The sequence below is a fragment of the Mustelus asterias genome, chromosome 13 (assembly GCF_964213995.1).
Source record: "Mustelus asterias chromosome 13, sMusAst1.hap1.1, whole genome shotgun sequence".
In the NCBI taxonomy this organism is placed as follows: domain Eukaryota; kingdom Metazoa; phylum Chordata; class Chondrichthyes; order Carcharhiniformes; family Triakidae; genus Mustelus; species Mustelus asterias.
Window position 1 is genome coordinate 66,203,828 of NC_135813.1, and position 24,343 is coordinate 66,228,170.

The window sequence follows — 24,343 nt, forward strand, 5'->3', positions numbered from 1 at the left end:
TTGTGTCTGGGACTGTGTTAGTGACAGTGTGTACGAGGGATTGTGTTCGTGACAGTGTGTGTAAGGGATTGTGTTAGTGACAGTGTGTGTAAGGGATTGTGTTAATGACAGTGTGTACAAGAGATTGTGTTAGTGTCAGTGTGTGTAAGAGATTGTGTTAGTGACAGTGTGTGCAAGGGATTGTGTTAGTGACAGTGTGTGTAAGGGATTGTGTTAGTGACAGTGTGTGTAAGGGATTGTGCTAGTGACAGTGTGTGTAAGGGATTGTGTTAGTGACAGTGTGTGCAAGGGATTGTGTAGTGACAGTGTGTGTAAGGGATTGTGTTAGTGACAGTGTGTGTAAGGGATTGTGTTAGTGACAGTGTGTGTAAGGGATTGTGTTAGTGACAGTGTGTACAAGAGATTGTGTTCGTGACAGTGTGTACGAGGGATTGTGTTAGTGTCAGTGTGTGTAAGGGATTGTGTTTTTTGACAGTTTGTGTCCGGGATTGTGTTAGTGACAGTGTGTACGAGGGATTGTGTTCGTGACAGCTTGGAATGTCAGTGTTGTGGACTGTCAGTGATTTTTTTCACTGAAGTCTTGTGTGGTTTGAACCTTTTCCCTCTGAGTCAGAGATGAGAATGTTACCTAGTGACTCCAGGCTGACATCAGTGTTAATATGATAGTGGAGGTTCTGCGGTATGGCCATCATAACTGAGTGGTTTATTACCCACCTAGCTATGCAGCGGCTTGTACTAATGATCTAACACAGGGGTGGGATTTTCTCACCTTTCCTTCCCATGGGATGTTCCAGTCCTAGTGATGGCGACCATCCCCACCCTGCCCATGTACCTTGGTGGCCAAACTGGTGAGCCACGCAAAATGCCGTCGACATCTCCCACCGGTGGCCAATTGTAAATCATCACGGCGACCAGAGAACCCGCCATGGGGGGGTGGAGGCGATGGGGGGAGGGGGGTGCCAAGATCCTGCCCAGGTTTTCAAATCCCACCATGACAAATGGCAAAGTTCAATTCAAGGAATTAATTGAATCTGAGATAAATAACTTGTAGCAGCCATGGTACTTCAAGAAGCTGGCTCACCAACTTAAAGAACAAAGATCAAAGAAAATGACAGCACGGAACAGGCTCTTCGGCCCTCCAAGCCTGCACCGACCATGCTGCCTGACTGAACTAAAACCCCCTACCCTTCTGGAGACCATATCCCTCTATTCCCATCCAACACGAACGTTCACGAGGGGTCATAGGTTCAAGGTGAAGGGGGGGAGGTTTAACACAGATATCAGAAGGACATATTTTACACAGAGGGTCGTGGGGGCCTGGAATGTGTTGCCGGGCAAGGTGGTGGAGGCGGACACACTGGGAACGTTTAAGACTTATCTAGACAGCTATATGAACGGAGTGGGAATGGAGGGATACAAAAGAGTGGTCTAGTTGGACCAGGGAGCGGCGCGGGCTAATTGTTCTTTGTTTCTCGTTTCAAGGCTTCATTCTATGATCATCTTGCTGGTGCCAGTACAGAGCGAGACTGCGGATAGTTGGGAACCTGTCTCGGGGGCAGGGAATTCATATGGTGTTCGTGGAAGTGGAAATGAATAGGGTTGGGAAGCATTTTCCGATCAGGGCCAGTGTGATCTCCTGGACTCGTTTCGATCGCCTCAGGGGGTCGGAGAGGAATTTCCCAGATTTTTTTTCCCCATATTGGCCCTGGGGTTTTCACTCTGGGTTTTCGCCTCTCCCTGGAGATCACATGGTCTGGAATGGGGGGGTAGGGGTGAGTTAATAGGTTGTGATGAACAAAGCATCGTAGCTGTGAGGGACAGCTCGGTGGATAGGATATTAGTATGTAGATAGGCTGGAAAATTGGGCAGGGATCCTGGATTCAGGATTCAATCCTGGACCGGGGAGCGGCGCAGGCTTGGAGGGCCGAAGGGCCTGTTCCTGTGCTGTATTGTTCTTTGTTCTTTGTTCTTGTTCTTATATTCATGTATTTGTCAAGACGCCCCTTAAAACTCACGATCGTATCTGGTTTCACTACCTCCCCCGGCAGTGAGATCCAGGCACCCTCTGTGCCTCGTACATCTCCTTATGGGTAATAAACTGCAGCTCTTCTCATGATACCCACACTAGCTCAGTTGGCTGCACAGCTGGTTTGTGATACAGAGCAATACCAACAGCACAGGTTCAATTCCTGTACTGGCTGAGGTTATTCATGAGGGCCAATCTTTTCAACCTTGCCCCTCAGCTGAGATGTGATGATCTTTGGGTTAAATCACTACCAGCCATGTGGTCATCTGGGACTAACTATAACGACTTTACACCCCTCAGGGATCGAAAATAAAACGTTGATGAGTCCCTGTTCTGGTTATAAATTATTTTTTTAGATTAACTGCAGTTCTTTTAACAGTTTGACTTTAGTGTCTCTCAATTAGTGTAAATCTAATTTATGTATGTTGAGAAAATAATCTTAGCAATTATTAGCAATATAAAACAGAGCATTTGCCCTGCTGATAATGAATCTGTAGATATTAACTGCTCGGAAAAATGACAACAAATTAATTAAAGTAAATTTGCTGAACAAATAATTTTTACAAGGCATTGGAGGGTTATTTAATTTATCCTTAGCTTTAGTCCTCTCAATGCTGTCATTTCCCTGATTGCGAAGGTGGTAAAATCATATCTAAATGACTTGTGGAAGAATGTACCCAGACCTTTACTGATTAACCCGATAGGGAAAGGTGCCACCTTTATCCCTGGAAATAGTACTCCGAGCTGGAATGACAAGCCTCGTTTGGAACTCAAAGTGGTGCTAGTGTGTGAAACGTGAACAGCCAGTAACATTGGCTTTTGACTCTTGTCAAGGACATTCTTCTATGAAGAGTCTCTGCCCTATGGTGAATTACTTCAGCGGTTCGCTGCCCAGATGGTGATGTTATAAACTCCTCTGTTCTACAGTAAGTACGTGTGTGGCTACCAGCACTGACAATTCGGCTCAGCGTGTAAATCTGCCAACTTACTGACCATGACTATTTAAATTATATTGTGTCTGTGTGTGCGCTTCAATTGCTTATGTGTCCAGGGCTATGGCTTGAAACTGCGCTTTGTGAAAAGACTGAAACAATAACTATATTGCTGAAAGCCTGTATGTGCAGCTAGAAGTTGCAATGCATGGCCAATATGCAACAGGAATGCAATCTGTGGCCTTATGACTTGGGGCTCTTGAATTAGAACAGGAGTCAGTTACAGTACAGAGTGCCAGAAGGGTCCTAGTAAAAAAAGAAGTTAGATGTCAGATACCGATTCTTAAAGCAGCTTTCTATGACTGAACGCAGAAACATATTGAACATCCTGATGGCACGCTGCACAGTCTCCCTTTCATTGCCGCTGACCCTTGCACACATTGCACTGTGCAGACTGTGTGAGCGGGTGATCCCTCACTGATCCTATTCAGAAACACTTGATCCTGTGTGCTTTCTGTCCCAGGCTAATCTGAATCTGCTAAAGTTGATCAAATCATCCAGTCTGCTTTATTTACTTGCAGTTGCTATTTTGTTCCCTTATTTTTGTGTTTTGCCAAACCTGGCCTACAAAACAGTTTGTGCAGCAACTTCCTGTCAGCTGATGCACAGTAAGTCACAACTGGATAACCTCCGCTACAAAGAAGACCTTCTGATTTATGTCACTTCCATGGAATGACAGAGTGGTGTAAACAGAAACAGTTATTTTCTGCTGAATAAATGTGAATGAGCAACTATTGACTGAACTTCAGAATGTGCAGCTAAATAATAGTAAGTGCTCCAATTTTGCTGAGGGAACAGTGAATCTATTTCTCTCTGCTGTGGTGTCTTTGTTGCTGTGTCTTCAGGACCGAATAGAGGCTTTTGGGGATTCACAATTTTAATTTAGTGTCACCCCCCCTGAAATAACTCCAGAGGCAAAGATCCCATCACCCAGAGCTTCTTTATTTACAACAATGTTACATAACAGAGCTCTCCTTGTTGCTTCCTGCTACAGCAGGCAGAGAGAGTGACACACCTGCTTTAAATAGGGAGCATGAGGCTCCCTGATTGGACCATCAATTAGGACTCATCAGGGCGTTCATACTCTCGCAGGCCAACCTCATTTGCCTGGCTGAAGTTATGACACTCCTCCCCCCAAAGACCGAGGTATCCTCTTGGTTTGCTTTCTTCAGGGGTCTTTTCCTCCCCTTGAGTGCTGGGTCAGGATACTCCAACTCGTCCCCTGTGTCCATCTCGGACTCTGAGGTCTCCACCAAGGGTGTTGGAGAGACTGTACTGACCCGTCGGGGGCGGGGGGGACTCTGCTTATCCCTTGGCCTGCAGGGTGGACTTGGCTCAGGAATAGGTGGAGAGTTTGAGGCATGGACCTGGTCCAGGTGTTTCTTTACCACTGCCTCGCCCACGCGTACTCAGTAGGATACCGATCCCATCCTGGACTCGACTGTTCCTGTTATCCATGCAGGTCCAGTTGTGTAATTTCTTACCTAAACTTTCTCACCGGCATCAAAGTCTCTCTCTCGGCAAGTGTTGTCATGGCTCCTGCATTGAGCTTCTTGGTGTCCTTCCACCTTCCATCCCATGTTTGGGAAATAACAGGCTCAGTCTGATGCGGGGTCGTCTGCCCATCAGTAATTCTGCTGGCGCGGTTCCCATGGCAGCGTGTGGAGTTGTCCTGTACTCGAATAACTAGCGCAAGAGTTCAATCTCTATTGACGCCACTGGCTGTTTTTTCAACCCGGCCTTTAAAGTCTGGATTGCTCTCTCCGCTTGCACATTTGACACTGGGTGGTAAGGTGCCATCTTCATGTGCCGAATCCCATTCGATTTCATAAATTTAGTGAACTCTAAGCTGGTAAAAACTGATCCATTGTCAAAAACTAAACACCTCTGGGATCCCGTGCGTTGCAAACGAGGTGTGCAGTTTCTCAATGGTTGCCGTTGCGTTTGCCGAGTTCAGTTTGTAGACGTTCAACGTTTGGAATGGACATCTATTATTACCTAAAACATGGACCCCATAAACGGGCCTGTAAAATCGACATGGAGTTGCGATCATGGTCTACCTGGCCATTCCCATGGGTGCAGCGGGGCTGCCAATGGTGCCTTCTGCCCCTGTTGGCACTTCTGGCACTGTCCTACCAGCTCCGCTATGTCCGCATCCAGGCCTTGCCACCAGACGTAGCTCCTGGCCAGCATCTTCATTTTTGATACTCCAGGGTGCCCATGGTGTAGTTTGGCCGGTATGGCCCGACGGCCCTGCCTTGGAACGATGACCCATGCTCCCCCTCGCAGTATCCCGTCTACCATAGTGATCTGTTCTCTTCTGCTCCAGTATGGGTGGAATTGTGGATGGACCGATCTTTCCAGCTGTTAGCACCAGGTGCTTTACCTTTGCCATTACAGGGTCTTTCTGCGTCCATTGGCGCATATTGTGTGTGTCCACTGGGAGGGTATCCAAGACGTTTAGTGTCATCATGGTCTCCTCTACTCTGGGTACCACTGGCAGGGTGTCCGGTAATGGTAGCCGGCTTAGGGCATCTGCTTTTGCCACTTGAGTCCCTGGCCAATGCTCGAACCGATAATGGTCTGCTGTCAGTAATAATGCCCAACGCTGGATCCAGGCTGACGCTATCGGCAGCACTGCATTGTCGTCCTTAAGTAGGCCCAGCAAGGGTTTGTGATCTGTGACGATCATGAATTTCCGCCCGTATAAATACTGGTAGAATTTTTTAACCGCGAAGATTACAGCCAGACCTTCTTTTTCAATTTGGGCATATCTTCGTTCTGCCTTTGCTAGGGTCCTGGAGGCAAATGCTATTGGCCATTCCTGTCCGTTTTGCCACCTGTGTGTCAGGACTGCGCCCACTCCATATGGGGAAGCGTCACAGGTGAGTACCAATTCCTTCTTGGGGTCGTAATGTACCAATACATTTTTGGATGAGAGTTGCTGTTTAATTTTCTCGAAGGCCCTGTTCTGGTGGGCCGACCATTCCCAGGCTAGTCACTTTTTTAGCAACTGGTGGAGGGGACCCAGAATGGAGGCGCTATTCTGTATGAATTTTCCGTAGTATGTCACTGGTCCTAAAAATGACCGTAACTCCTGGATGGTGGTGGGGCTGGGGCATCTTTTATTGCTCGCGTCTGATCCTCCAGAGGATGTAAGCCCGACTTATCCACTTTGTATCCAAGGTAGGTTACTTGCGGTGCTAAATAGATGCATTTCTCTCTTTTCAAACGCTGCTGCGAATCTCCTAAGAACTTCCTCCAGGCTCTGCAGATGTTCTGCCCTTGTTTTTCCTGTAATGAGGACATCGTCTAGGTAAATGGCAACCTGTGGTAATTCCTGTCGGATGTTCTCCATGGTCCTCTGGAATATGACACAAGCTGACAAAACCTCGAAAAGTAATTTTTTATACTGGAAGAGGCCTTTCAGTGTATTTATTGTGGCGAATTTTTGTGAATCCTCATCCAGCTGTGGTTGCAGGTATGCGTGGCTCATGTCCAGTTTTGTGACTAGGACTCCTCCTGCCAACTTTGCGTACAGGTCCTCAATCCTGGGAATTGGGTATTTGTCCAGCTGAGAGTAACGATTTATCGTCTGTTTGAAATCACCGCAAAGGTGCACCGAGCCATCCTATTTAAGATAGGAACCACGGGTGCCGCCCATTCCATGAACTGGACTGGTTTTATTATTCCTTCGTGCTGCAATCTTTTGATTTCTGTGTTGACCTTTTCCCTGAACACAAATGGTACCGGTCAGGCTTTGCAAAACTTTGGGACAGCCTCCGGGTCGATGTGCAATTTCGCTTTAACTCCTTTGATTGTTCCTAGACCTTTCCGAGAAACTTCCAGATATTTGCTCAGGGCTTCACCCAGGCGACCATTTTCCAGCTGAAAAATATTTGTCCAATTTAGCTGGATCTCTTTCAGCCAATTTCGCATCAATAGACTCAGTCCTGAACCTTCCAGTACCATCAATGGCAGCCTAACCAGTTGTTTCCCGTAAGCAACTGACACATCACTCCCAGTGGTTCCCCCGTATAGGTCCTCAGCCTTGCCAAAGTTTTGGTCAGGGCTAAGGGTTGGAGTCCAGTGCGTATCTTGTTAGACACTGTCTCCCCGATGACCGACACGGCTGCGCCTCTGTCGACCTCCATTAAAATTTGACATCCGTTCAGTCTCGGTGACAATTTGATGGGTTCTGATTTTGTCATCGCTACGCACAGTAGCTGTTCCTCGTCGGAGGTAGGGGAAGATTCCAGGTTCTTCATTCTCCTGTCCCTCGGCCTACATGTTCTTTTTGGCCATGTTGGTTTAGGAAACTTGTTTTTCTTCTATGCATCCTACACTGGCAACCGTTGCAATGTCATGTCGGGTGGGTCTCTGCAGGGACTGCTGTCGCCCTGGGCTTAATCCGGCCTTGTCTAGGGGCGGTTATGTAGGAGACCTGGGCTCCTTCATATCCGAATCCATTCGAGGGCCGCTATGTAGTGGCCTGCCCCGTAGTGGTAGTCCTCTAATCTAGTTGCGCTGGTGTTGGCTTCGACCTCCATTGGGATACCTTGTAGCTCATGCGCTCCGCTTGCAGTTTTTTCTAAAGACAAAGCCAGCTGTAATGCCTGTTTACAGTCCAGCTAGGCCTCCATCAACGGGTGTTTCTGTATCGTCATACCATTGATTCTGCACACCAATCAGTCTCGGAGCATCTCATTTAATGTAACACTGAATTCGCAAGCCTCTGCCAGATGCCTTAGCCTTGTCAGAAAACTTTTGATTGACTCTCCTGCCTCTCGGAGCGTGGAGTAAAACTGGTACCTTCACAGGATCAGAGGTGGCTTAGGGTCATAATATTCTTGTACTAAGTCTGACAATTCTTGGAAGGACTTTGTGTCTGGTGTCTCTGGGAAAGTTAAACTGCACATAATCGCAAAATCCACACGCAGTTAGCAGGATAACCTTTGCTCCTGAGGTTATGTCATTTGCCCTGAAGAAATCCTTCCTCCTTTCCACATATTGGGCCCAGTCCTCCACTGCAAGGTCAAAAGATCCAATTTCCCGAACAGTGACATGTTTGTCAAACAATGGCTTACCCTCAATGTGTGCGGTGGTTAAGCAAGTTCCTTCAGGTCACTCCTTTTTCCTTGTCACCACTGAGATAACTCCATGGATTCGAAGGTCCCGTCACCCAGTGCTTCTTTATTTACAATAATATTGCATAACAGAGCTCTCTCTTGTTGCTTCCTGCTGCAGCAGGCAGAGAGACTGACACACCTGCTTTAAATAGGGAGCATGAGGCTCCCTGATTGAACCATCAATTAGGACTCATCAGGGACATCTTTTTGTGTCCAACCAAATAAACAAAATCAAACTAACTTAGGGAGAACTCATCAGGGAGTTCATACTCTAGCAGGCCAACTTCATTAGCCTGACTGAAGTCATCACACCCCCTTTCTGCAAGTGCTTGGGGACAGCTGTGAGCCTTTTGTCATGTTCTTTCGCCAGAACATTGTCCATGTGGCAGGTGACCTCGCAAAATGTCTGACATCGTACATGGAACGAATTTCGGATCCTTGGTATTTTCAAACATTCAGCAATTGAAGCAGAATCTGCCAAAGCAGATGATAATATGGTCGGAAATCTGGAATTTTTGTCCTATGGAAACTGCCAAAAGCCATTTTTAGCTTTAAGCTTTGAAAACTTATGTTTTAGGGATTATAGTCAGGCTGTCATCCATTGAGGACACTGCATGGACTTCTTTATCCATAGTTCGATTGAGCTGCGTCAAGTTAGAATCATAGAATCAGAGAATCACGGCAGTGCAGAAAGAGGCCATTTGGCCCATCGAGCCTGCACCGACAACCATTCCACCCATAACCCCACCCTAGCTAGTCTCCCTGACACCAAGGAACAATTAAGCATGGCCAATCCACCTAACCTGCACATCTTTGGACTGTGGGAGGAAACTGGAGCACCCGGAGGAAACCCACGCAGACACGGGGAGAACGTGCAGACTCCACACAGACAGTGATCCGAGGCCAGAATTGAATCCGTGTACCTAGCGTTGTGAGGCAGCAGTGCTAACCACTGTGTCACTGTGCCGCCCATTGATGCAGATACGGAGGGACCTGTTGGTTTTGGGACCATCCCAGAAGACCTTTCAGTTGGTTGAGTGATGGGGGAGCAGCCACCCATTTTTGTCATCTCATCCAGCTGGTGCTACACTAGCTTCACGAATGGGTGGGGTACTTTTGGTGGTGTGAATAGGCACACGGGCTTAGCATCCTTCCTCAGTGTAATCCTGGATGCGGTCCTCAGTCACCCCAATTCGATAAAGAGTTTTGGGAACTCCTTTTCAAATTTGGAACCAGGCCTTTGCTGGTTGACTGGGTCAGTTTTCTATAAGACGCTGAGGCTGACACAGGCCTTTTGACAGTGCACGATGAACAGGGTCTCTCTGTTCTCTTTGTACCTGAATGTTACCTGCAGAGTAAATTTAAGTTTTTAAAAAAAAGTTTATTTATTAGTCACAAGTAGGCTGACATTAACACTGCAATGAAGTTACTTTGAAAATCCCCTAGCTGCCACACTCCAGCGCCCGTTTGGGTCAATGCACCTAACCAGCACTTCTTTCGGAGTGTGGGAGGAAACCGGAGCACCCGGAGGAAACCCACGCAGACACGGGGAGAACGTGCCGACTCCACACAGACAATGACTCAAGCCGGAAATCAAACCCGGATCCCTGGTGCTGTGAGGCAGCAGTGCTCACCACTGTGCCACCGTGCCGCTCTTCAGGTTTGATGACGCCTGGACCCTACAGCTGTGTTGTGGGTGACATTAGCTGTTGGGTGAACCTCCCTGGTTTCTTGTCCAAGGAGACTGCAACACTGGCTCCCGTATCCAATTTAAAGTTTGCATTAATGAAGATGCCCACATTCCAGGATGAAAATCTCGATTCTTTGGCCTCACTGCAGCAGCACGGTCATGTTTCCTCTTGGTGTGGGTACCCTGACCTCGTGAATCGTCTTGGGATCATCTGTGTGTCTGACTGTGTTAACTTTGCATAACTTTCTAAGGTGCCCAACGCGGTGCTGAGACTGCCAGACATTGATTATGGCTCTGGCTTGGCTCCACAGCGCTAACATGATTGAGTGGTCAGTTAAGGTATTGCTTCCCTTGGCCTGGAGTGTCTCTGCTCCTCTGCTGTTTCATTACCTGGACAGTACGGGTTGCTCTGCACCATCGCTTAAGATGGATCTGCACTGTAAAGGGATTTATGATTCCTTGACAACCTAAATGGCCTTCTCAAGATTCAAATCTTCCTTAGCTTGAAACATGTCTGAAAGTCCATCATTGCCAGTCTGACAACAGTCCTGCCCCTGATTAGCTCTGATTATTGGTCACTGCCGTCACGGCCTTCAGTCAGTCTGTGCAGCTCATTAGTAAGAGTCAACAGGTTCTCCTGGCTGTTGGACATGTTTGTTGAACTTTTCTCTATCAGGGATTTTGTTACTGCTCAAATTGAAATAGGTGTCAAATAATTTTAAAACTTCACCAAATTTCACTAAGGATTCATTGATTCCTTGTTCAGCTATCATATCATCAGCTATTGGACCTACAGAATAAAGCAATGTGTTAACCTGCTCAGCTTCTGTCTTTTAATTTAGACCTGAAACAGTCATGTATCTAAGGAATCTTTTCTCCAATGTCTCCAATTTTCTGATCAGTCAGGGCCTTTGATGAGTCCAAACTGGTCTAGTGAGGCAACATTTTGACCAATGGTCATTTAAAGTTAAGAGTGAGTATAGTTTTGAATTCTGGCGCTCCTGTATGCATCTTCTCAATGATTTCTCCCACGCTGGTCAGTTTTCGCATGCTCCTTTATAGTAATGGTGGTGGCAATTTCTGTGTTTTCAATTGTTGGCAGCAGTCACTGGATCGACCTTTTTAAAGTCTCCCTTGCTGTATCTGAGTATTTTCAGGTCATGAAACTATTGATTCCTGGCTTTTGCTGGGTTTTAAACTGCTGATTATTTTTAATGATATTTCTTTATGCTCGATTGGAGCGAGCTTGGCTGCCACGTGCACTGACTCGGGTCTAGAACTGTTTACAATATGTTTTAAATTGGCAATTCTGACTGAGGCTGACTTGAAAGACTTTTAAAGCTTGTTCTCGCCAAGAACTTCAGTTCATTTTAACTCATCACCGTGAGGTCTTCTGACTCTGCACTCTTTGGGCGATCTAGCTGGACTTTCATGGGATTTTCTGCTGCATTGTGGAATTTTATTTCTGCTTCTGCTTTGGAGCTTTTCTCTGGTGATCTCCTTCTGCGTCTTTGCTTCTTTCTGGCGCTTTTCGTAAGGTCAGAATACTGCTATTTCAATCTTCCAGGTTTTAAATTTCTTCATCAGTTTCTGTAAGGTTCTTGGTTGTTCTGATAGCTGCCATGTGTGTAGTTCAGTAGATCACATGAAAAGGTTCTGAGTCTTATATAGTTTTAACAGTAAGTGTTTATTAACTACTCATAACTATATATATAGTATAAGGTCTAAGCTGAGGGCCGTCTCCATGCTTGCCTCTACACACATGTCTGTCCAGTCCAATCCTGCTATGATAAGAGGAGGTGATGGCCTAGTGGTATTATCATTCGACTGTTAATCCAGAAACTCAGCTAATGTTCTGGGTTCGAATCCCACCATGGCAGGTGGTGGAATTTTAATTCAATAAAAAAAATCTGGAATTAAGGATCTACTGATGACCATGAAAACATTGTCAATTCTCGTAAAAACCCATCTGGTTCACTAATGTCCTTCAGGGAAAGAAATCTGCCATCCTTCCCTGGTCTGGCCTACACGTGACTCCAGAGCCACTTGGACAACTAGGGGCAATAAATGCTGGCCAGCCAGTGATGCCCATGTCCCACGAATGAACAAAAAACCCCATGAGTTCCGAAGGGAATCTCTATTTGATCTCCCTGTGGGGCCTGTTGAATACGAGTTCCCTTGGTAACAGGCAATTGCCCACCTAGGTGGAACTCATCATCTTTATAAGGCAGACACTGGGAAGGGTCTGGTGAACTATTGTCCCAGTTGGGATTTATGTATGTACACCACGGAGTTGTGGCTTTACTTTAGGATTTACAATAAATGCTGTTCCTTTCCAGTTGGCTTCCGGCATTATTACACCTGCCCTCAAGGCCTGGGTCACGTGTTCCTTTACTGTGGGCGGTACTGTACCCAGTCCCGTGTTAACCCTTTCAATGCCAGTCCCTTATACTACAGATATTTCTTCAATCGCAGGTTTAAGTATAAACTTATTTTGCTTTTCAAATTTTTGCTGCTTGGACTACCTATTCTAACTGACTTAATTGTGTGGGTTAACTAGAGAGTCACTCAGTGGCCAGAGGCTATCACGATCGGGAATGCACTGCATCAATGTGTGGTGGAATAGTAACTTTCAAAGAGGATTTGAATAAATTCTGGGAAAAGTAATGATGGGGAAGGAGTGGGGGAGTAAGATCAGGCGGAGAGCTCCTTCAAAGAGCTGGGACAGAGACGAGATGGGCCGAATGGCCTCCTTCTGTACAGTACAATTCTGTAAGGTTCAGCATTATAGTTCCAAATGAGAGTCAAGATGAGGTCTTGCTGCTCATGATTTCTGATCTTGAATGCTCGCTGCTTTCAGATTGGAATAAATGTGACGGGGAGCAGTTAACATTTCAAATGGAGCTTGGCAATTGGATTTCTCATGACACTGGGGCCAGCAATTGGGGGGGGGGGGGGGGGGTGGGGAGGGGGTGTAAAATCCTAACCCTGGGGCTGATTATAGGTGTGTACTTGCTGTGTGTACCAACAGAAAAGGACCTGGCAAAGGATAGGCTTTTATATAATTCATTGATCTTCATGTAACATTAAGAGGGATTTTGATAGATTCGATGTGGAGAAAACCTTTCCACTGGGAGAAGGGTCAGTAACCAGAGGACACAGATCTCAGATAATTGGCAAAATATCCAGAGGGGAAATGAAGAGAGTTTTCCTTTTATTCAGGAGTTGTTATGATCGGGCGGTGTACGGGCGACACAGTGGCACAGTGGTTAGCACTGCTGTCTCACAGTGCCAGGGACCCGACTTCGATTCCCGGCTTGGGTCACTGTCTGTGTGGAGTCTGCATGTTTTCCCCGTGTCTGCGTAGGCTTCCGCCGGGTGCTCCGATTTCCTCCCACAGTCCAAAAATGTGCGGGTTAGGTTGATTGGCCATGCTAAATTGCTCCTTAGTGTCAGGGGGATTAGTAGGGTAAACTTGTGGGGTTACAGGGATGGGGCCTGGGTGGGATTGTTGTTAGTGCAGGCTCAATGGGCCAAATTGCCTCCTTCTGCACTGTAGGGATTCTATGATTCTATTCTAAAAACTGGAATGCACGATCTGGAAAAGTGATGGAAGCAGATTCAATAGTAACTTTCAAGAGAGAATTTGTCATCTGCCTGCAAAGGAGTCATTTGCAGAGGTATGGGGCAAGACCAAGCGAGTTGGACTAATTGGATTGCTCTTTCAAAGAGCTAGTAGGGACATGGCTGGCTGAATGGCCTCCTTTTTTTGCTGTAGGATTCTATGTTGTTTTGGTTTCTAATCTCCTCACCTATTGAAAACGGCCAGAGTGATTCATCATCAGGGATGGCTTCCTCTGCCCCAACGTTCAGGTGGTACTCAATCACAACAAGAGCTTTCTGCATAAGCGCATTCGCTATCTTAGCAGCTGCTGTGATGCCTTCATCCTCTGGCAGTCCAGGGTGCCACTGTTCTTCAGGCACTCACTGAAACCCTGTGCATGGCTTCTAGGTGAAAAAGGATATCCCTTAAAGAGAAGGCTACTCACAAAGGTGCACCTGAAGCCATCTGCTTCCAGGCAGCAACAGCGTGCGGGCCTCCGGATTTCCAAAGATATGGTTCCAGAGTCTAGACTGGTCGGTTCCTCTCCTGCAAGGGTCTGCACATTGTCCCGGTCTGCTGCACTCTCTACCACATTGCTCTCCAGGGATGTGTGGACCTGGAAGAAGGTGAAATGCCAGACTAACACAGCTCATCGGAAGAGGAGGGAGATGCAGGGTGGGGAAGTGACCATGCTGTGCAGGGAGGTGGCCAGGAATGTCTCAAGAATCAAAGCTCTCATCAGGATGGAGAGAAAGCCAGGTGCAAGGTTATTGTCCCTTTAAGAGATTTTTTTAAAATCATGATCTCTGCAGCTCTCACAGTCAGTGTTTCTCAGCTCACAGCCTGAGGTGATGTCGTTGTGGAAGGAGCAAAAAAAACTGTGTGCCAGTCAGATGACGAGAGTTGTTTTTAGTTTTGTTTTGGCTGCAGTGTTAGAAGCAAAGCTGAAAGAAGTCTCTCTCTGTTTTTATTTTGAAAGTTTTACCAGTTAGCTGAAAGCACATCTTGTTTGCCATCCTGCAGTAAAGAATCGGTGTTTTGGTGTTTTGGAGCTATAGACCACAAGCTGCTCTGAGTTTTCAAGATCATTTGAAATCAGCATTCAACCCAGGGAACTGTATTCCAGTATTATGTAAACTTTAGCCTGTTCAGTGATAAATCTGTTCAAAAGGTTTTGTTTATTGGATTTTGGTTTCAATTGGAACACATTAGAGATATTCATTATACATTATAGTGGTTGCTTTGTTTCTTGTTTGTAATTGATAAAAGTTGTTGCTAATTTTCTTACTATACATGTTTAACTATATTCTTAAATAAACTTTGTTTGATAAAAGCTCCCTAGTGGGTCACTTGAATCATACCTGAAGTGAAACATCTCATGCTTATCCTAGCCAAATTCAAGGTGCAAAACTGATGATTCAGGTGGACTCCATAAAACACTTTGGAGTTTCTAACCTGAACCATAATACAGGGCACATTTGATCCAGGCACAACTTCACCTGAGCTCTATTCATCCTGCGAGACTGCCCACACTGACATTCACTTTACTCTGAATGTCAGGAAATAACCATCAAACATGCCAGTTTGGACAGTTCCATTCCTAACAGCAATGTCCGTTGTACTTTTCTCCAGCTGTCTCAGTGTCCTGCTTAAAGACCATTGCTTCCCTGCAACATCTCTTTCCTCTTTTGCAGTTTTTCCATTAAACAATGGAAGCTTATCCGTCTGGGATCATGGCACAACAGCTCCAATGTGATTAAAATCAACAATTCACACAAGCACAAGTGAAAGTCACCCCAGTGAACTCACCAGCGCAGTGGCCTTTGCTCTCGGCCGGTTCTATGCAGTGCTCCCCTTGTGACCTTGGATGAGGTGGATGCAGCCTGCTTGTGTCTGCCTGCTCATGGCTGAAATGCCCAGGACAGTCATCTGCGTGCCAGTGGAGGCAACTCCGAAGGTTGCTGCATCGGTGTCAATGCAGGGGCAATCTCTGTCACAGGGCCTTTGCTCAGAGGTACCAAGGAGACTGATAATAATGGTGCTCTTGGAAGGAGTGACACGCTCATCCTCATCAGTGAATGCCTCAGCCGTTTGATGTTCTGGATTGTTAGAGGGAACCACCAGCTGGGCTACAACTGGCATTCATTCCATGCATCTTTGCACCATTAGCATTACTAACCAATCAATGCTTCAAAGTGTAGCTTGTGTTCTATTAGTGCGCCGTTACCTGATTACTTGAGTACTGTCGCATGTGGTTTTCCATGAGGTTTGCCACACTCTCAATGGAGAAGCTCATCTGTTCAAAACTCTAAGCCATGATGATGCACTTGGGCTGAATAGACTCCTGCATTCTTAGCCCAGAGCTCCACACTACCTCAGGGAACTCTGTCAACTCAGTCAAAGCAGAGCTGTCTTGTATGTGATTCCCAATGTTGTGCATGTGTCCAGTTGAGCCTGACTGCATCTATTCTCCATCATCTGAAGGGGATTGTCCACTGCTGCCCCTGCCTTTCCCAGCTTCTGCTCACTCATGATGTGCTCTCCATTCAGTGCCACCTGAGGGTGGTGAGTGCCTGGAACTTGTTGCCGGGGGAGGTAGTGGAAGCAGATATGATAGTGAGTTTTAAGGCGCGTCTTGACAAATACATGAATAGGATAGGAATAGAGGGATATGGTCCCCGGAAGAGTAGGGGGTTTTAGTTAAGTCGGGTAGCATGGTTGGTGCAGGCTTGGAAGGCCGAAGGGCCTGTTCCTGCGCTGTAATTTTCTTTGTTCTTTGTTCTTTGTAACCCTGTGTGATGATCACTGATATAAGCATATCAGCTTTGGTGAGGGTGCACTTAAATGATGTGACAGTCCTGGGTCTCTGGCTTCTCTCGTTTGAGGACATGAATCATATTGCTGAAGCAATGGCATGCTCCGTCTCCGCAACTCGCTGGCCCTAATGGAGACACAAAGTGGTCATGAGAACTCATCTCCGAGTTCTTTATGTTAAATGGCACGATGGTAGATATCAAAACAGCCCTGGTTATTTGAGCCTAGTGGATGGGTCAGTAAATACCCAGGGTGCACATTTCTCCCATGTTCAGGAGCATCATTCACCCTCAGACTACTCAGTTGGTGTTTTTTGCTGGTGGCTGCAGAGCTAGAGAACTGTCATCTGGGTGTCACATTGAACTCACCTTTCCAGGAGGGGAGAGGTCCTTGGCACTGCGACTAAGTCGTTCTCGCTGCACTGTGGGTTCCTCGCTTGCTCTGCCACCTCTAGCCAGGCCTGCTTGGCGCAGCTGGGTTGCCTTCTTGCCAGGCTCCGGGAACAAGATATCTCGATTATCCCTCACCACCTCCAGCATCACCTAAAGGGTGGTATCAGTAAATCTTGTGCCTGGCCTGCTATGCATATCTTCTCTCTGTCTCTCCTGCCCTCGCTGCTCCTTACCATCCTTGGTAAGGTCAGTTGCAGAACTGAGACTCCGCAACGTAGCTGAAGATTTGGCTGGCTTTCGGGCGCAAGGGAGTGCAATTTATCCCCTTCTAAGGAATTCAATATCTTCTCACCCTCTTCTACAAGTATTCCCGTTCTCCATTGGCCACTCCCTCATGTGATGACAAAAGCTGCCTCCCCCACTGAAGTCAATTTGGTGAGCTGGGGCACTGCTCCACCTTTGCAATCCCTCTCCCTGTGTTCCCTCTTCTACAAGGACAAAAGAGAGAGATTAGGCAGTGCTGGCCTCTCTCCACAATTCCAGCAGCTAATCTAAATGAGATGCTGCAGTTATCAGTGCCAGCAGCTCCTCGGTAGCCCTTGTTATATTTATCATGGTGTTTGCTGCCACTGTATGTTATATTATGGGCTCTTTAGATGTCTCACAGGGATGAGCTTGAGACTTGTATAGAATCATAGAATCCCTACAGTGCAGAAGGAGGCCATTTGGCCCATCGAGCCTGAAACGATCACAATCCCACCCAGGCCCCATCCCCATAACCCCACGCATTTACCCTGCTAACCCCCTGACACTAAGGGGCAATTTAGCATGGCCAATCCACCTAACCTGCAAATCTTTGGACTGTGGGAGAAAACCGGAGCACCCGGAGGAAACCCACGCAGCCACAGGGAAAATGTGCCGTACCAAAGACTGGTGCAGATGGTGCCAGAAATCTGCTGAACTAAATTTCAGTGCTTGCCTCTACATGGGCCAGTCTGCAGTATGTTTCTGAGAGAGGTGGTCTACGATGCAGAAGCTTGGAAGGCTCTTTGAGTGCCCTTCCATTGTTTGGTCTGACCACCTTGACGTTGTTTGACCTGAGGCAATCCCCTTGGAAGATCTATTTACAGATTCTGTATAGACACGACCTGCCCATTTAGGTTGAAATTTCGAGATGGTGGTTTTCAGCAGCTGATGAATGTGCGAGTTTGAAAAGACACTTGATATTCAATAAGGTTAATCTTAACTCGAACTTGTGTAATCTTTCCTTATAACTTGATCTTTGAAGCTCTGATCACATTCTGGCAAAGTTGCACAGCATTCTTTCCAAGGCCAATATATGCTTTTGAAGTTGCGCTGCCCAGAGCTATAAGCTATACTCCATACACATGGAGATGTCACTTTTATGTCACAATGGACTCTGTTTCACCCTTCCAACCTCTTCACCTCCACTGTGAGGTAGAGGGTCCACAACACCAGGTTAAATTCCAACAGGTTTATTTGGTAGCAAAAGCCACTAGCTTTCGGAGCGCTTGCTGCTCCTTCGTCAGGTGAGTGGGAGTTCTGTTCACAAACAGGGCATATAAAGACACAAACTCAATTTACAAAATAATGGTTGGAATGCGAGTCTTTACAGGTAATCAAGTCTCAAAGGTACAGACAATGTGAGTGGAGAGAGCGTTAAGCACAGTTTAAAGAGATGTGTATTGTCTCCAGACAGGACAGTTAGCGAGATTTTGGAAGCCCAGGCAAGCCGTGGGGGTTACAGATAGTGTGACATGAACCCAAGATCCCGGTTGAGGCCGTCCTCATGTGTGCAGAGCTTGGCTATCAGTCTCTGCTCAGCGACTCTGCGCTGTCATGTGTCGTGAAGGCCGTCTTGGAGAACGCTTACCTGAAGATCAGAGGCCGAATGCCCGTGACCGCTGAAGTGTTCCCCAACAGGAAGAGAACACTCTTACCTGGTGATTGTCGAGCGGTGTTCATTCATCCGCTGTCGTAGCGTTTGCATGTTCTCCCCAATGTACCATGCCTCGGGACATCCTTTCCTACAGCGTATCAGGTAGACAACGTTGGCCGAGTTGCAAGAGTATATACCGTGTACCTGGTGGTTGGTGTTCTCACGTGAGTCCAACGCCGGCATCTCCACATCAGGTAGAGGGTTAACAGGCTTCACTACGAGAAGGGGTGGATAGGGCTTTAAGTTAGAGACTTAGATCCAGTGAGGATTCAAGAGCTCTGGAATGTTTCCGCCAAAGACACTTGAGGTTCATCATGAGATCCCAGTGGCAGGAGAAAATCACAAATAGCAACGTCCTTCATTGTATTGGCACAGAGGCTACCCTCTAGAAAAATCAACTTTGCTGGCTGGCCATGTCTCCCGTAAATCATTTTTAGCAGTTAAATAATAGGGTGGCATGGTGGCACAATGGTTAGCACTGCTGCCTCACAGCTGCCTCGGGTCTCTGTCTCAGTGGCATTTGCACGTTCTCCCGTGTCTGCGTGGGTTTCCTCTGGGTGTTTCGGTGTCCTCCCACACTCCAAAGATATGCAGGTTCGCTAGAGTGGCCATGCTAAATTGCCCCTTCGTGTCCAAAGATGTGTCGGTTAGGGGGATTCATGGGGTAAATACGTGGGGTTATGGGGATAGGGCCTGGATGGGATGTACTGTCAGAGAGTCAATGTAGACTTGATGGGCTGAATGGCCTCCCTCCGCACTGTACGGATTCTATGATTCTAGGTTTCAAAAGACACAATCAAACTGGGTGCTCTGGTTTCATCCCACACTCCTCCCTCACAAGATGTGCGGGTTAGGTTGATTGGCTAAATTGACCATTAGTGTCAGGGGGATTAAGCAGGGTAAATACATGGGATTACGGGGAGAGGACCTGGGTGGGATTGTTGTCAGTGTAGACTCGATGGGTCTAATGGTCTCATTTCAGTGACTGATGGAAAGTCGAGGGATGAGGGTTGATTTGACTGAGGTTCCTAAGGGTTTGAAGGAAATTGACTGGGTGGAAGGAGTGAAACCTTTTTCTGCTATTGAGGAAGCTTAGAACAAGGAGATATAACTTTAATATCAGGAATGGAGTTCTGAAATATTTCTTTACACAGGACTGTGGTAGAAGTGCCTAATTCTCATCTATAAAACCAGCAGATGTCAGCTCATTTAATAATTTTAAATCTGAGATTGATACATGCTTGCTAGCCAAGTGTATCGAGGGATGTGAAGTTAAGGGTCATGGATGGATTAGATACCTTCCAGCCATGATTTTATTAAATGGTCGAACAGGGCTGAATGGCCCATTCCTGTTCCTATGATCCTATGTCAATGGTTTATGTGCCTGCTCCTGTTACCTCTCATGTCCCCATGGATCTATCCTTAGCTGCCTCCTATTTCTCATCTACATACGGCCCCTTGGTGACATTGGGGCAAATTTTACCGTCCCACCCACCACGGGAATTGGAGCGGGCGAGGGGTTGGCCATGGAAAGGTGGGATTTTCCGATTTCAGGGCAAGCGTGCCGGGAAATCCCACCTATTGTCTGGAAACACGACATTAGTATTCACATGATGATGCCCAGCCGTACCTCACCCAGTTTTCCCAACTCCTCCACCATCCAAAAATCATCAAAGGGTTTATCAGGCGTCCTGAATGGGCAGAAATTCCCTCCAATTAGATAACGGGCGGATTGAAGCCATTGTTTTTGGTTTTGTGGACCGAGTGGTCACGTGATATCCCGGCTACCAAGAGGGTTAAGTGTGGGGAACACAGGGCTTCTCCCCGGGGAGTGCAGGCAGAGCACAATCATGGAGTAGCTGCTCAGTTAGTGAATAAAGTATTCTTTGTTACAAGTCCCTGTTGTCAGGCTCCATCTCTCTCTCTCTCTCTCTGGTAACAGATTAAGCTAGTTTACCCACCAACCTTGGTGTCACATTGGACCTCGATATGAACTTCTGACCTCATATTGATGCCATCACTACGGCCACCTATTTGTACCTCCGTGCTATCGCTCACCTCCACTCCTGTCTCAGCATGTCTGCTGCTGAAACCCTCATTCATTTCCTGTGGACGTGACTATTCCGACATGCTCCTGGCTGGTCTCCCACATTCAACTTTCCAAAACACAGCTGCCTGTATCTTAACTCGCACCAAGTCCCATTCCCCTACCTCCCCACTGTACTCGCTGAACCCTCTCCCCTCCCCCCACCGTGCTCGCTGAGCCACACATCAATGGTCAAACAATGTCTTGTTTCTAAGATTCTCATCCTTGTTTTCAGATCCCTTCATATCTTTACCCCTCCCTGGCCAGAAATTTGTGCCCCTTTGGGAGCAGGCTGGCAAGCGGAGGGGGGATGTAAAATTGAATGGGAATGGCAAGGCCCATCACTTGAAATTTTAGCCATGGCACAGAAGGTATTGGGGGGGGCATGTCCACCCATGGTCCAATTGATGCCCTTAATGTGGCCAAATACTGCCCAGTTCAGGGCCTTGTGGAGGCCCATGTGGCCAGGCTGTCAGGTATACCTACAATCTTAGTGTTGGGAGGTCTCTCCTATTTGGGCAGCCTGTGCCCTACAGAAGGTCCCCCCCAGTGGAGCGGGGACATTTTATTCCTTCGATGTGCTATATAAATATAAGCTGCTGTTTTATGACAATTGATGTCTTGTTGATTAACTTGCAGGTAATTGAAGGCTTGACTCAGCACTGAATTACTTTAATCAGGACAATGATCTAGCTTGTTGAGGCCTTTAGATACTTTTAGTCTTGGTACAATGTCTATCCGTCTATTCGTCTATCTAAAGGGCGGCATGGTGGCACAGTGGTCAGCACTGCTGCCTCAGAACGCCAGGGACACAGTTTCAATTCCGGCCTTGGTCACTGTCTATGCGGAGTTTGCACATTCCCTCCCTGTCTGCGTGGGTTTCCTCCGGGTGCTCTGGTTTCCTCCCACAGTTTGAAAGACATGCTGGCTACGTGCATTTGGCCGGGCTAAATTCTCCCTCAGTGTGCCCAAACAGGCATTGGAATGTGATGACTGGGGGATTTTCACAGTAACTTCATTGCAGTGTTAATGTAAGCCTATTTGTGACACTGATAAATAAATTTTAGAACTATCCAATTTAATTGCCCACAAGATTGTATTGAATTCCTCCTGTCCTTCGTTTTGTTTCATATAGAGCAGTGGCTTTCAACATTTCTGACTGGCGACTCCAACCATTGATATAATCCCAGAAATCATCTGCATCTCCCGAGAGCCTTCTGTCCAAACCCCTGAATGATACCGTAAACTATCTCAAAGATAACAGGGTGATCGTTGATAATGCTGTTAGTATGCCAGCCACAGAAAAACTATACCAGTTAATCACAAAACACAGGATAAAGAATTTGTAGAAAATGTTACATGTATGTTGGGGAGTATGCCTGTATCTTAAATGGACAGATGAAGACTTTATGCAGCTCTTGGCAATCCCTTTTGAACCTGTTCCCCTGCTTCAAATTAATCATTTACTTGCTTTGAACACCTAAGTTTGGCATCATTTAACTTCTTCTTCGTGACTTCTTCATCTCTCTCCCCCCTCCCCCCCCACCCCCTGCAACCCCCCCAAAAGCTTAGAAATTACCAATCAACCAATACCATTTAAAAACATTGATCTGGTTATGTGCCTCACTGTTCATAGGAGCTTGCTATGTGCGAATTGAGTGTTGTGTTTCCTGCATTACAAAAGTGATAATACTCTAAAAGTACTTCATTGGCTGTAAGATGCTTCGGAACACACTGGGATACTGAACCATAGAAAGGTTATTAGTGTTTGCACATTCTCCCCGTGTCTGCATGGGTTTCCTCCGGGTGCTCTGATTTTCTCCCACACTCCAAAGATGTGTGGGTTAGGTTGATTGCCATGCTAAATTTCCCCATGGGGGTCAGGGAGATTAATGGGGGAAATACATGGGGTTACGGGGATAGGGCCTGGGTGGGATTGTTGTCAGTGCAGGCTCGATGGGCCAAATGGCCTCCTTCTGCATGTTAGGGATTCTACGATTAGTCTGAATTGGAATGAAGGTTAACGATGAGGGGTTAGAATGGCTTGAAGATTTGGTGTTGGTCAGTAAGATCTCATGAATTGATATTAAAAACTGGATTAAAATCAATAGTTGTAATCAAGCCTTGTGTATTCAAGCAAGCATCACAGTCCACCGCGTTAGGAGTGAGCAGCCACATCATGCTGCAATGAGGTCAGTTCACCCAGGGGCAGTGATACAATTTGTACAGCATCAGCAGTCACTGACCTTTGAAACGAAATTAGGTTCAATAAATGATCCTTCAGTTTCATTGTTCACTTACTCGTTTATTTTTAAACTCCAGGCATTCCAAGCAGTGGATGGATCCATTTCCTCTCCTGGGCAAATAAGAGTGATTTTTTTTTTTACTCATGAGCTTTCTGAAGACATTAACAGACTCGGTCTCGTGCTCTTGTTGTGAAACCACAGTGCGGTGAGTGCCCAGTGAATCAACACCTCAACATGCTCAGAGGCAAAAAGCAGAAGATTCAACTCTTTAGCCTTCTAGTAATCGAACTTATCTCCTATTCTGCACTACAAGCAGGTAATTTTAAATAAATCATTGGAAATAGTGAAATATTGTTCGATGTTCTGCTTTACTGAAATACTTTATTTCTGATATTTAAGTATAGTTTTTAAGTTTTATGATGAATGTATTAGTGTCACAAATAGGCTTACATTCACAGTACAATCAAGTTACTGTGAAAATCCCCTAGTCGCCACACTCCAGTGCCTGTTCGGGTACACTGGGAGAATTTAGCTTGGCCAATGCACCTAACCAGCACAACTTTCAGACTGTGGGAGGAAACCGGAGCACCCGGAGGAAACCCACGCAGACACGGGGAGAACGTGCAATCTCAGCACAGACAGTGACCCAAGCCGAGGAATCGAACCTGACTCCCTGGCGCTGTGAGGCAGAGGCAACAGTTCTATATTTCAGATGGGTTCTTTTGACATTTGGATTATGTGGCATAATTAAGAATTAATCAGAAATGTTTTAAAACATGTAATTAATGACAGCGCAATTAACAGACCCAGATGTTTAAATGCACAGTATCATTTGTTGGGGAGTCAAGTGTGCTCTGAAATGCTGCGGCTGTCTTTCATCATGTTCAGGGCAGGATAGCATGACTATGCGGCTTCTACTCTCTAGCTATGTTTGAAAACTTTCCACTCTGCACAACTTCCACTCTGAGCTGAATTTAGGATTGTTCTATTTCGAACTTATATCCAGGAGAGGATGGGATGACAGTCTCACTTAATACAGTTGACAGATCCTCTCATCGATGCCAGTGCCGATTTAATCAGGAGGTGACATGGACATCTTTTTGTCAGGCAGTGCTGTGACTGCGAGCGCTGTGATTTCTGTGGAAAAACAATGGTCTTTTGTTTTAAACCAAAAGAGAAAATGCTGGAAAATCTCAGCAGGTCTGGCAGCATCTGTAAGGAGAGAAAAGAGCTGATGTTTCGAGTCCAGATGACCCTTTGTCAAAGCTTTGTCATCTGGACTCGAAATGTCAGCTCTTTTCTCTCCTTACAGATGCTGCCAGACCTGCTGCGATTTTCCAGCATTTTTTCTTTTGGTTTCAGATTCCAACATCCACAGTAATTTGCTTTTATCAAGTCTTTTGT

At 46.4% G+C, this 24,343-nt stretch overlaps 1 protein-coding gene across 7 annotated transcripts in view; it reads left to right on the top strand.

Moving 5' to 3' along the window:
* Positions 1–2,747: 2,747 nt before the first annotated feature.
* Positions 2,748–24,343, top strand: part of susd2 (sushi domain containing 2) — a 170,892-nt gene continuing 149,296 nt past the window's right edge. For 2 of the 7 annotated variants that reach the window (XM_078226972.1, XM_078226973.1), the window contains exons 1-2: positions 2,763–2,952; positions 23,016–23,255. In XM_078226972.1, the coding sequence (XP_078083098.1) occupies positions 23,174–23,255 (82 nt within the window). In that variant the 5' untranslated portion in view covers positions 2,763–2,952; positions 23,016–23,173. Of the gene's footprint in view, positions 2,953–3,770; positions 3,787–5,812; positions 5,904–23,015; positions 23,256–24,343 lie in introns of those variants that run through there. The other 5 variants (XM_078226978.1, XM_078226977.1, XM_078226975.1 and 2 more) reach the window with 4 other exon arrangements.